This window comes from Halichoeres trimaculatus, unplaced genomic scaffold, assembly GCF_033239565.1.
Source record: "Halichoeres trimaculatus isolate MK-OKI-2021-1 unplaced genomic scaffold, fHalTri1.1 fHalTri1_scaffold_4, whole genome shotgun sequence".
Taxonomy (NCBI): Eukaryota; Metazoa; Chordata; class Actinopteri; order Labriformes; family Labridae; genus Halichoeres; species Halichoeres trimaculatus.
The window spans coordinates 300064-313207 of NW_027437182.1; the positions used below are offsets into that span (position 1 = coordinate 300064).

At 42.1% G+C, this 13144-nt stretch overlaps 1 protein-coding gene across 1 annotated transcript in view; it reads left to right on the top strand.

Moving 5' to 3' along the window:
* pik3r3b (phosphoinositide-3-kinase, regulatory subunit 3b (gamma)) overlaps positions 1-13144 on the top strand; it is a 218639-nt gene that overhangs the window by 50120 nt on the left and 155375 nt on the right. Inside the window, exons 3-4 of the mRNA XM_074668892.1 lie at positions 7339-7413; positions 9778-9855. Coding sequence (XP_074524993.1) covers positions 7339-7413; positions 9778-9855 — 153 coding nt within the window. The remainder of the gene's footprint in view (positions 1-7338; positions 7414-9777; positions 9856-13144) is intronic.

Here is a 13144-nt window from a genome sequence, read left to right on the forward strand (position 1 = left end):
CTTCCTCCTCTCCTCTCCTCTCACTCTTTCTTTCTCTTCCCTCTCTCTTCCACTCGTCCTGTTTCTGTCCTTTCCTCTCTTTTATTCTTGTCGTTTTCTCGTTGCTTCCTTCTTCCTTCCTTCCTCTCGTTCCTCGGTCTCTGTCTGTTCATCCTTTTCTTTCTCTCGTCTTCCTGCTCTCTCCATCCTTTCGTGGCCTTTCTTTCTCCCCAGTCGTCTTTTTCCTTTCTGTTTTTTCCATTCCTCGGTTTTGTTCTGACTCCCTCCATCTTTTTCCTCTCCTCCTTTTTCTCTTTTTAAACTCTCCTGTTTTTGATCTCCTCCTCTTTTTATGACTTCCTCTCCATCTTCACCTCCAGTTCTCTCCATTTTGTTCCTTTGTCATTTTCTCGCGCTCTTCTCTTCTGTCTTTGTTTCTTTCCTCTCCTCTTTTGTTTTGTTCATTCTTTCCTTTCTTTATCTGTCTTCTCTTCCTCCGCTCCAGCTTTTCTTTTCCTCTTTCACCAACTTTGCTTTCGTGGCTCCATTCTCCTCTTTTCTTTTTTCTAATCGTTTTTTTTCCTTTCCTATATTTTTCTCTTTTCCTGTTCTTTGTTTCTTTCTCTTCTTTCCTTTCTTTCTTCCTGTCGTTTTTTTTTTCTTTCTTCTTTCCCCTCTCTTTGCTTTCTTGTTTTTTGATCTTTTCATTTTTTCTGTTGTCCTCCTGTTGTTCCCTCTTTTCTTCACCAGTTTTATCTTTTCCCTTCTTTATTCTTTCTTGTCTTTTCTTTCTTTCTTCAGGTTTCTTTCTTTTTTCCTCTTCCTCTCTTGTTTCCTGATTCCTGTCGTTTTTCTTTCAGTCTCTTTGTTTTTCCTCACGTCTGTTGTTCCCTCAGTTTTCTCCCTTTCTCTCCTCTTTATCAGTCCTCCTCCCTCCTCTTTTCTTTTTCTCCTCATTTCTATCTCTTCTCTCCTTTTTTTATTTTCCTGAGCCCTCCTCGTTTCTCTGTCGTTGATTTTTCCCTTTTCTCTTTTTGCTTCTCTTTCATCGTTTGTTCCTCCTGTGCTTGATGGTCTCCTCCTCTTTGCACTTTGTCTCCCCTCCTCTCCTCCTCCTCCTCGTCTCCTCGTCTCCTCCTCCTCTCCTCTCCTCCTCCTCCTCCTCCTGCTCCTCCAGGAGGTGAGGTATTGCCTGTGTGATGCGTTGTGACAGTGACGTTAATGGAAGCACTGTACATTTAACGACCTATATATCCGGAAATTCCTCTGCCGCTTCTCATTTTACACACACACACACACACACACACACACACACACACACACACACACACACACACACACACACACACACACACACACACACACAGAACAAAGGAAACACAGTCAGAGCAGCAGAATCAGGTCAGATCACCTGTAAACAAAGCAGCAGAAACCTGTCACTTTATAAATCCAGTTATTACAGCCTGACGTGTGTGTGTGTGTGTGTGTGTGTGTGTGTGTGTGTGTGTGTGTGTGTGTGTGTGTGTGTGTGTGTGTGTGTGTGTGTGTGTGTGTGTGTGTGTGCAATGACAACTGTCAACAGCACAACAAAAGAGCGAGAGTGTGTCGCTGGGAATCGTAGGTGAGAAAAATAAAGTGAGCAGGAGAGAGAAGGAGTAAGAGGAGGAAAAAAAGGAGGAGAAAAAAAAGGAGGAGGAATAAAAGGAGGAGGTAGGGGAGGAGATGGAGTAGGAGGCAGAAAGAGGAGAAGGAAACACAAAAGGAGGGAAGATTGAAGTGAAGAGGACAGGGAGAAACAGTGAGAGTGATTATTCATGCTCCACATGTTGTGATGGGGGAAATGAGAGAGAAGGCTCTGTGCAGGTTCCACAGTTCCCACAGTTCCCACAGTTCCCACAGTTCCCACAGTTCCCACAGTTCCCAAAGTTTCTACAGTTCCCACAGTTCCCACAGTTCCCACAGTTTCTACAGTTCCCACAGTTCCCACAGTTCCCACAGTTCCCACAGTTTCTACAGTTCCCACAGTCCCCACAGTTCCCACAGTTCCCACAGTTTCTACAGTTCCCACAGTCCCCACAGTTCCCAAAGTTTCTACAGTTCCCACAGTTCCCACAGTCCCCACAGTTCCCACAGTTCCCACAGTTTCTACAGTTCCCACAGTTCCCACAGTTCCCACAGTTTCTACAGTTCCCACAGTTCCCACAGTTCCCACAGTTCCCACAGTTTCTACAGTTCCCACAGTTCCCACAGTTCCCACAGTTCCCACAGTTTCTACAGTTCCCACAGTTCCCACAGTTCCCACAGTCCCCACAGTTCCCACAGTTCCCACAGTTTCTACAGTTCCCACAGTTCCCACAGTTCCCACAGTTTCTACAGTTCCCACAGTTCCCACAGTTCCCACAGTTCCCACAGTTTCTACAGTTCCCACAGTTCCCACAGTTCCCACAGTCCCCACAGTTCCCACAGTTCCGACAGTCCCCACAGTCCCCGGAGTTCCCACAGTTCCCATAGTTACCACAGTTTCTACAGTTCCCACAGTTCCCACAGTTCCCACAGTTCCCACAGTTTCTACAGTTCCCTTAGTTCCCACAGTCCCCACAGTTCCCACAGTTCCGACAGTTCCCACAGTTCCCACAGTTCCCATAGTTCCCACAGTTTCTACAGTTCCCACAGTTCCCACAGGCTCTACAGTTCCCACAGTTCCCACAGTTCCCAAAGTTCCCACAGTTCCCACAGTTCCCACAGTTCCCACAGTATCTACAGTTCCCACAGTTCCATAGTCCATAGTGAGCCACAGCTGCCACTTCACCATGAAACTGAGCTGTTAGTCAGTAGAGTTTAATCTGAAGGCCTGTTAGTCAGCAGAGAGTTAATCTGAAGGCCTGTTAGTCAGCAGAGAGTTTAATGTGAAGGCCTGTTAGTCAGCAGAGTTTAATCTGAAGGCCTGTTAGTCAGCAGAGTTTAATCTGAAGGCCTGTTAGTCAGCAGAGTTTAATCTGAAGGCCTGTTAGTCAGCAGAGTTTAATCTGAAGGCCTGTTAGTCAGCAGAGAGTTAATCTGAAGGCCTGTTAGTCAGCAGAGAGTTAATCTGAAGGCCTGTTAGTCAGCAGAGTTTAATCTGAAGGCCTGTTAGTCAGCAGAGAGTTAATCTGAAGGCCTGTTAGTCAGCAGAGAGTTAATCTGAAGGCCTGTTAGTCAGCAGAGTTTAATCTGAAGGCCTGTTAGTCAGCAGAGTTTAATCTGAAGGCCTGTTAGTCAGCAGAGAGTTAATCTGAAGGCCTGTTAGTCAGCAGAGTTTAATCTGAAGGCCTGTTAGTCAGCAGAGAGTTTAATCAAGAAGGACTTTAGTGAGGCACATTAATTAGAAAAACTAAAAACTCCCTTCAGCCAGAAGCTTTATCAGTCAGATAATCAGAGGGTATGTTAGTCAGATGGTCAGAAAATCAGTTTGGGTTTCATTTATATTCTTAAAGTTTAATTAATTTTCTGACTGATGGACCTTCTGACTGTGAAGTGGCCTCCCATTGCAGTGATAGAAAACCACAGATTCAGTAACTTTGACAGTAGATCTCTGTGTTGAATAGTCTCAGACATGTTTTGTCTGTAAGAAGATCTTTAATACATAAATAAATAAATGTCTGGTTCTCGATTGATCAATGTTGATCCCTGGTTTCAGATTTTTGTGGGATAAAAGTTTCTGCAACGAGGAGACTTCTGCTCACGCTTTAGCTGATTTATTACTCCTTTATTTATTTGTTTATATTATTTCAGTCGTCTCAGAGTTTTGACTTTACAGAGGTTCTTGGTACCTCCTCACCTCCTCCCCCATCCTCCCCCATCCTCCCCCATCCTCCCCCATCCTCCCCCATCCTCCCCCGTCCTCCCCCATCCTCCCCCATCCTCCCCGTCCTCCCTGCGCCTCGGCCTCTGCGAGCCGTTAGCATGGCGACCTCTAATTGGGGGAATCCTCTGCTCCTGGTGTCTAATTGATTCCCAATAGTGAGCGTTATGACAGCTGCTCCTGACGCTCCGGGGCTGTAATCAAATCCCACATGTTGCTTAACCTTTTCACATCCACGCCACACGATGAGCTGCTGTCTGCAGCACGTGCCCCATATTTAAATGTGAGCAGATTAATCCCCCTCCCTGGCCTTTGGAGACGACTGATTACTGAGTGACTCCTTCACTCATTCATCTGAGGATCCTTCATCCTCAGCTGCTGAAACAGGAGGACGCTGCTGCTGGAGTCAGAGATTCACAGAGTCTGTTCAGACTGTCAGGGTTTCTGTCAGATTCACCTGCTCCACTGTTTCCCAGCTGTTTCAGACCTCCTAACCTGAGCCCAGACCTGAGTCCCTAACCAGACCTCCTAACCTGAGCCCAGACCTGAGTCCCTGGGAATGGTAAATGGACCAGTCCTGGTGCTTTTCTACCCTCTCAGACCACTCAGAGCTGGTCTCTCATTCACCCAGTCACCCCACATTCACACACTGATGCTGGATCTCTTTTGGAAAACCTTATCTAACACATTCACACCCATCCACCGACCATCAGTGGGAGCAATTCAGGGTTCAGTGTCTTGCTCAAGGACACTTCGGCATGTGACTGCAGGAGCTGGAATCCAGGGGCATATTTAGTGGTTTGGGGGCCCAAGGCAAACCCAGTCCATGGGGCCCTCCATGTCCTTGTAACTCCTCTTCCTCAGAGCTAGACTGGCCTTCCCTGGGTCCACTGTCTCTTTCCCAGAATCAAGGCATGACACAGTGCTAATCTTGTACATGCTAACTTAACACAACTAAATGCATTTCCTCAAGTTCTGTACTTTAGTTTGATTTAGAAAAAAGTGAATCCATCATTTAGTCCACTTTGTCCTGGATTTGAAATCTTTTATGGTCCATTGAAGCTTATTTGTCCCACAGTGGGGAATTTACAGAGTAACAGGAACAAACAAGAAAGGATGAAGTGAAAAACATTACAATAGGTAAATATTGAAAAAATAATTTAGTAAAGAAAAAATATGTAAATATCAAGCACAACATCAAACTGGAAAAAAATCTACTGAAAGAGGTGATATTTACAGTTACCATACTTTTTGGTCCTATTATTTTAAAGTGAATGTATTTTTATTTGACCCCTGTCCAGTGAGTTATGTTTCCAAAAAAGAGATTTATACAATAATGTTTATCACCAACTCCAAAAGTTTGATTTAGAGAAAATGATCCTGTTTCCTGGGCTAGATAAAGTCCTTAAAATCCTAAAAGTCTGATATGTTTATCTCAGATCTCAGAGCAACATTGGTTTTATTTCACACTTGGTTGAAAATGAGAAAAAAATGGTAAAAAGTGTTTTTACCACTTTCTTCCTGAATCAAATGTTCAGATGTGTTGTAACATGGAATAGCCCATTGAATAAGAATGGAGGGGGAGGACCCAAAACCATCATCACAGATTAAGACTTTGATGGATTTTGAAGCATGTGAAGTAAGATTTAGAAAAAAGAAATGCTTTCAATTGAAGAGAACTTCATAAATCAGGTTTTAAGAGATGCTTTGGGGGCCCCTGGGAATCTTGGGGCCCAGGAAACTGCCTGTGTTTGCCTAATTGTAGCTACGCCCCTGCTGAAATCGAACCCCCAACCTTCTAATCGAGAGGCAACTACTCTACCACTGAGCCACAGGTGCCCCTAACGAAAGCCCAGACCAGAGCCCCCAACAGGAGCCCCAAACTAGAGCCCAGACCCAAGCCTAGACCAGAGCCCTAACCAGAGCCCCTAACGAAAGCCCAGACCAGAGCTGATGGTTGATAGTTTAACCTTCTTTTTCTCAATCCAGTTACTTCGAGGTTTAATAAATGTTAACAAATATAGATATATTTAATCAGAACTCCACTGAAGACGTGAATGAGTGTGTGTTATGTGTGTGCTGAGTGTGTGTTAAGTGTGTTGAGAGTGTGTGTTGAGTGTGTGTAGTTGTGTACTCCTCTTTGTGTGGCGTGCTCTCAGCCTGTGGCGTGTGAAGTCCTGACCTGAGCTTGAACTCAGCTCTGACATTTACAAGGTCTTCACCCCGCTGTGTGTGTGTGTGTGTGTGTGTGTGTGTGTGTGTGTGTGTGCTACTTATTCAAGCAGCAGTACACACTCCCTGGAGGGACACACACACACTGACACACACACACACAGATCCTGCAGTAGTGGTGTTGAGGTGGATGAACTGATGAGGGGAAATGATCGGAGACGCTCTCAGAAACTCTGACGGGTTTTATTCACAGCTGCACGTTTTACTGAGCGCCTGGAAATAAGAAACGTTTCCTGTTGTTTTTATTCATAAATTTATTTTAATTTAACATTTCCTGAGTTTTTGTTACTCATTTAACTGAGGAGGTCATTTCTCATGTTTCTCTCAAACTCTGAGGGTTTGGCATAGGAGTGATGATGTCATGTTTGGAGGTCAAAGGTGGCGTTGGAGTGATGATGTCATGTTTGGAGGTTAAAGGTGGCGTTGGAGTGATGATGTCATGTTTGGAGGTTAAAGCTGGCGTTGGAGTGATGATGTCATGTTTGGAGGTTAAAGGTGGCGTTGGAGTGATGATGTCATGTTTGGAGGTTAAAGCTGGCGTTGGAGTGATGATGTCATGTTTGGAGGTTAAAGCTGGCGTTGCAGTGATGATGTCATGTTTGGAGGTTAAAGGTGGCGTTGGAGTGATGATGTCATGTTTGGAGGTTAAAGCTGGCGTTGGAGTGATGATGTCATGTTTGGAGGTTAAAGGTGGCGTTGGAGTGATGATGTCATGTTTGGAGGTTAAAGGTGGCGTTGGAGTGATGATGTCATGTTTGGAGGTTAAAGGTGGCGTTGGAGTGATGATGTCATGTTTGGAGGTTAAAGGTGGCGTTGGAGTGATGATGTCATGTTTGGAGGTTAAAGGTGGCGTTGGAGTGATGATGTCATGTTTGGAGGTTAAAGGTGGCGTTGGAGTGATGATGTCATGTTTGGAGGTTAAAGGTGGCGTTGGAGTGATGATGTCATGTTTGGAGGTTAAAGGTGGCGTTGGAGTGATGATGTCATGTTTGGAGGTTAAAGCTGGCGTTGGAGTGATGATGTCATGTTTGGAGGTTAAAGGTGGCGTTGGGGTGATGATGTCATGTTTGGAGGTTAAAGCCTGATGAAGTGAACACGTTATGAATCCAGATGTTGAGCAGAGAAGGCGGAGCGTTAAAAGTTAAAGCAGGAGTTTGATGTGGAGCATGAATCAATGAAAAGCTGGAAGTGTCGTGGAGAGGAATCATGACGCGGAGCGTGCTTGTTGTGTTTATCTGAATTTTTTAAAGCAGGAAGGTCTGACCCTCTTTCTCTCCTGGTCTCAGGTGTGGAGGCGGAGCTTCTCTCTGACGCGGCTCCCGTGGTCGTCTGGAGACTCATCGAGGCCGTCGAAAAACACGGTGAGGATTTTCTTCCTGTTCATTTGAGTTTGACAGAAAACCATCGGTCTAATGTCTGAGTGACGTTAGCGTAGCTCTCCACCTGAAGTCTACGGCAAGCCCTTTGTACATTTAACAGGTAGTCTGGATATGTAACACAGATATCCGCAGTTTAATTCTTCCTGGTCAAACTGAACATTTCAGATATCCACAACTTAATTCCTCCGAGGACAAACCACGTTTCCCCGTTCATGTGTGTGGGGTTTCTCATCATAGATATCTAAAATTCAGTCATGGATAGCCACAATGTGAGATGTAGATATCTGCAACTAAATTATGACTATCCATAAATCTAGTTGCAAATATCTACAATTTCATTCTGACTAGTCACAATTCTATATCAAGATATCTTCAACCTCCTTCATTAAAGATATCTATAACAGCATTTATAGATACCTTTAATCACAGTTTGACTCGTCAGAATGTCGTTATAGATATGTTGAACAGGAATTACGCCGAGTCAGAATGAAATTGTAGATATCTGCAACTAGATTTATGGAAAGTCATAATTTAGTTGCAGATATCTTTAAATTGATTGTTGTTAGAGATATCTCAAATTCGAGATATCTTAAGCTTTTATTTTGACGAGTCAAAATGTGATTACAGATATCCTGAAACAGAGTTTGGACTAGGGGAATTGTTGTTGCAGATTTCTGTGATGATGACAAAGTGATGACAGGTAAAGGAGGAGGGGCTCGCTGCAGTGAATGTAGCTCTTGTTTCCACAAAGTCCCTGATTATAAATTTGTTTTATTTCATGGCATTTTCTAAATATCTTGTCGATGACAGCAATCTCCATTTCTTCTGCTGAGAAAACTGTAAAAATGATTTTTTCTCGTCTCTCCTCCAGTTTATTTGGGTCAGTATCCAATGGGAAGCCTCGCATGTGCAGTGTCATGAACACGTTTCTGACAGTCAACATCACATTTCAGATATCTGTAACTGTAATTCTGGATAGTCCAAACTGAATCAGAGAAATCTGCAAGTGACATTTGGGATGGTGACGAGGCGAAGGGCAGCTTTCAGGGAGTCAGTGCAGATATCTGTAACTCAGTTTGACTAGTGGAAACTGAGTTACAGATATCTCTAACTGTATTTTTGACTAGTGAAAACTTGAATTATAGATATCTCCAACTGTATTTTTGACAAGTGAAAACTTGAATTATAGATATCTCTAACTGTATTTTTGACTAGTCAAAACTGAATCATAGAAATCTCCAACTGTATTTTTGACTGGTGAAAACTGAATGATAGATATCTCCAACTGTATTTTTGATAAGTGAAAACTGAATGATAGATATCTCCAACTGTATTTTTGACTAGTGAAACTTGAATTATAGATGTCTCCAACTGTATTTTTGACTAGTCAAAACTGAATCATAGAAATTTCCAACAGTATTTTTGACTAGTGAAAACTTGAATTATAGAAATCTCCAACTGTATTTTTGACTAGTGAAAACTGAATTATAGATATCTCCAACTGTATTTTTGACTAGTGAAACTTGAATTATAGATATCTCTAACTGTATTTTTGACTAGTCAAAACTTGGATTATAGATATCTCCAACTGTATTTTTGACTAGTGAAAACTGAATTATAGATATCTCCAACTGTATTTTTGACTAGTGAAAACTGAATGATAGATATCTCCAACTGTATTTTTGACTAGTGAAAACTTGAATTATAGATATCTCTAACTGTATTTTTGACTAGTCAAAACTTGGATTATAGATATCTCCAACTGTATTTTTGATAAGTGAAAACTGAATGATAGATATCTCCAACTGTATTTTTGATAAGTGAAAACTGAATGATAGATATCTCCAACTGTATTTTTGACTAGTGAAAACTTGAATTATAGATATCTCCAACTGTATTTTTGACTAGTCAAAACTGAATCATAGAAATTTCCAACAGTATTTTTGACTAGTGAAAACTTGAATTATAGATATCTCTAAATGTCATAGTGACCAGTCAAAACTGTATTTTTGACTGGTCACTATTATTTTGTTGATATCTCTAATGTTAAATCCAGAGAGCCAGATGTATCTGTTAAATGTTTAAGGGCTTTCCATAGAAGTAGCCAGTTACAAACTGAGCCTCCTCCAGCACCACGTGTGAAATAAACGTCTGGCGTTTCCTTCCTCTGAGGCTAACAGGCGGCGTGTTTTATGATCCACCCTGACTGAGAAATGTGGTTTAGCTCAGCGTCGCTAACCTGCAGCAGACTGTTCATCATTAGTTAAGCAGAGCGAACATCGATGAACATGGCGCCTGGAGGACAGACGTGTTTCACCAGCTGACACGTGTGGTTTCTGTCTGCAGGTCTGAGCAGCGACACTCTGTACCGGGCTCCTCCAGCGTCCGGCGGCCCCGCGGAGCTCAGACAGGCTCTGGACTCAGGTAAGGGTTCACCTGGACCGACGCTGCTGGGTTTCAATTTATTTTATTGTTTTTTTGTGAACTGATGGGAGAAAATGGCCCTCTGTTCAGAGAAAAGGAAATAAATGGACACAGGTGAAGTTAGCGTGTTTGAGAAGAGCTGCTCAGATAAACATGTTTCTGCAGGAAGTGAAGAAGAAACATGTTTTTCTGTTTAACTGACAGAGGAAGCAGCAGATCAGAGACTTTTCTTTGTTTTAACTCTGTAAAAACCCTCACAGTAAAACACGTGTGTCATCATGAGGAGCCTGATCTCCTCTCTGTGAGTAAACCAGGTAAAACCTCTCGCTCAGCTGTAGCTGCTCCCTGCAGACAGCCCGGGCTGACGGAGCCGCTCTCACAAAAAAAGTTGGCCAAGTTGGAGTTGTTGAAGTTCAGGTTTGGCACCACCAGGGAGAGCTCTGACTCTGTACTTTAGTTTTTGGGAAGCGAGGCGGAGCCTGACAAAATCTGAGTCCTGACTCTGCTGTGAGGGAGAGGAGGAGGAGGAGGAGGAGGAGGAGGAGGAGGAGGAGGAGGAGGAGGAGAGACCGAGCTGTGATTTGATGCATATGATGGAGGAGGATTATTTTGTGCAGGTTTTTGTTTTTTCCTCCTGTCTTTGGTGAGACGGGCTGAAAGCTGCTGCTCAGCGGACTCTTTCGTCTCATGATGATTAAATATCTGAACACGCTTCCTGCTGAACCTGCTGCTGGACTTCCTGCTTCAATCCTGAACCAGGTGAAGAACAGGAAGTCCACCTGTCCCAGCTGAACCAGCCTCTGATAACAGCTGGATCTTTGAATCCTCCACCTTCATGTTGAGTTACAGCGGCAGGTTTAGAGCTCGGTGTGCAGTCAGTGTTTCTGACCATCACAGAGTTTATTTTTAATCAATCAACAAAAGAGAAAAACAGCTGTTTACTCTGGTTCATTCATGTAGTCCAAACAGGAAATGACACATGTGATGATTTACTGTGTTGGTGATGTAGCGCCAACTTCTGGTGAGGAGGACTGGATACACTGAGGCTGGGACTGTTACTCCTGATTTATTTTCTTCTGTATGTTATTGTTCAACGCTCAGCATGGTGAGGAGATCTGTGCTTTAGTTTTTTTACATCTCCAGTAGAGATAGTTGTAAAAATATAGTTAAATTATAATAACAGTTATACTTTTTAAAAATATTTAACGTTTACTAAAGTTCCCATCTCCTGCTCCTTTCCTGCAGTTTAATCTGGATCATTGATGTCTTCATGAAATGGTAGGAACATGTTTTGGTCCAAAAAGCCAATAAATCAAGCACAGCAGCATTGTTTCCAGGCTCTCATAGCCCCTCTGTTCAGAACGCTCTGATTTAGTGGGCGTGGCCTTCATATGTAAATGAGCCACCGCTGATACCGCCCCGCTCTTCCACGTCACTGAGAGCGGCGCCACGAGCTCCGAGTGCACAATGTTTAGAAAACAGAGAAGCTCCTTTACCGTAACATTACAGGCTAAAACAACAGGCTAACTGCAGCTAAAGTTAGCATCCTGAAGCTAACACAGAGACAGGGGGGACACTGAGGAAAAGCTCTTCCATCTGCTCCACAGCACACAGCATTTAAAATACTCACATTTCCAGGGTCCCAGGTTTGTTGGAGGATGGTTGGTAATGCGCCTGGATTCAGGACCAGTCTATTGGCTAGCCCTCTGTTGGACTGTCCAAAGTTGGAAAAGCAGTCGGCCGTGAAGTGACTAGCACACACATGCTCAGTTTTACTGAGTGTAGCTGGAACATTTCCTGATAAATGAACTCTAGACACTTAGTCTGTCTTCTTCAGAGATGGGAAGCTTGAGCATGGAGCTATGTCAGGGGTCTGCAACCTTTACCTTCATAGGAGCCATTTTTCCTCAGCTCACCTGGATTAAAGTCATTCAGGATCCACTAAATCTGCTTTATCTTCACAATAAAGACAAAAAGTATATAAATTTGAAACATAATAAAAATCTAGTCAATAACTGGCTAAACTAGAATATTTTGTGTTTATAAAATTGTACCTTATGTCTCAGTTTTTTATTTTCAATAAATTTGCGAATATTACAAATTTAATAAACTATGTAGTATCATAAAGTTCAGAAATAGATAATAATATATTTCAGTAAGTTTGTGTTTAAAAAAAATAAATAAATACAAAAAATGGCTGAAAATGCAAAATATTTTCAATTTTAAAACTGTTTTAAAATTTCATAAATTTGCAAAAAAAAAAAAAAAAAAAAACTGTCTTGTCATAAACTTGCTCCATTTTGAATTATTTCAAAGTTTTGGAGAAAAATGCAGAAATTAAAAAAAAAAAAAAAGAAAGAAATCAAAAAATTTGCAAAATCTTAAAAAAATTGAATTTTTATTCCTAAATTTGCAAAAAGTTTATGAAAAAATAATGATAAAAAAATTGCAAAAAGTTGAAAAAAAGAAAAAATAATAAGACAAACAATTATTTAATTATGAAATTATATATATATATATTTTTTTCAAATCTACAGGGAGAGATTTCTCTCCAGATGCGGGGAGAGGGGAGTGGGCGGGGAGGGGGTTTGGGGGTATCTGCTCCGGTGGACCAATCAGGTCAGACTTGCTCCTGATTGGTCAAAAAGGGAATTGCTGACGTTGGCAAATCCCCAAAATCCAAACAGCTGGTTTTAGGTCAGGATTTTACATTAACAAGCTCTACTAAGAACAGGTTTGGTCATTAAATATCACATTTTGTGGGCTGGGAGGAAAGACACAGACCCACACATTTCACTGAAAGACTTAATAAAGTGATTTTTGCACAATATGGGACCTTTAAAATATTTGTCCCATTGAAATGAATGGAAGATTTCTGCAGTTCTGCCTGAAACTGTTTTGACTTTGAGCCTCTCCAGACTCAGTAAACTTCCACTTACAGATTTCATTCAGGATTTAAAGTGTTCACAAATCTTTCCACATTTTCATCCTGTGTTTAACTTTTTGTTGTTTTTTACAGTTTTTGAGATTTGGCTGTTTACTCAACATAACGTTTGTGGTTTTACATTAAAAAGTCGTCTCTCAGTGTGTGACAGAGCGAGGGACCTGCTGATCAGACTGAAAAGATCGTTAAATCCATGAGCTCCACGCCACAGACACAGATAAGGCGTCAACAAAAAGGAAATCTAAGACAACGATTGTTGCCTTGAAATTTTGACTCTGTACAACTTTTCTTTTTCACAGTGTTGATGTTTTGTGTTACCGTGGAAACCACACAGCTGTTTACTGA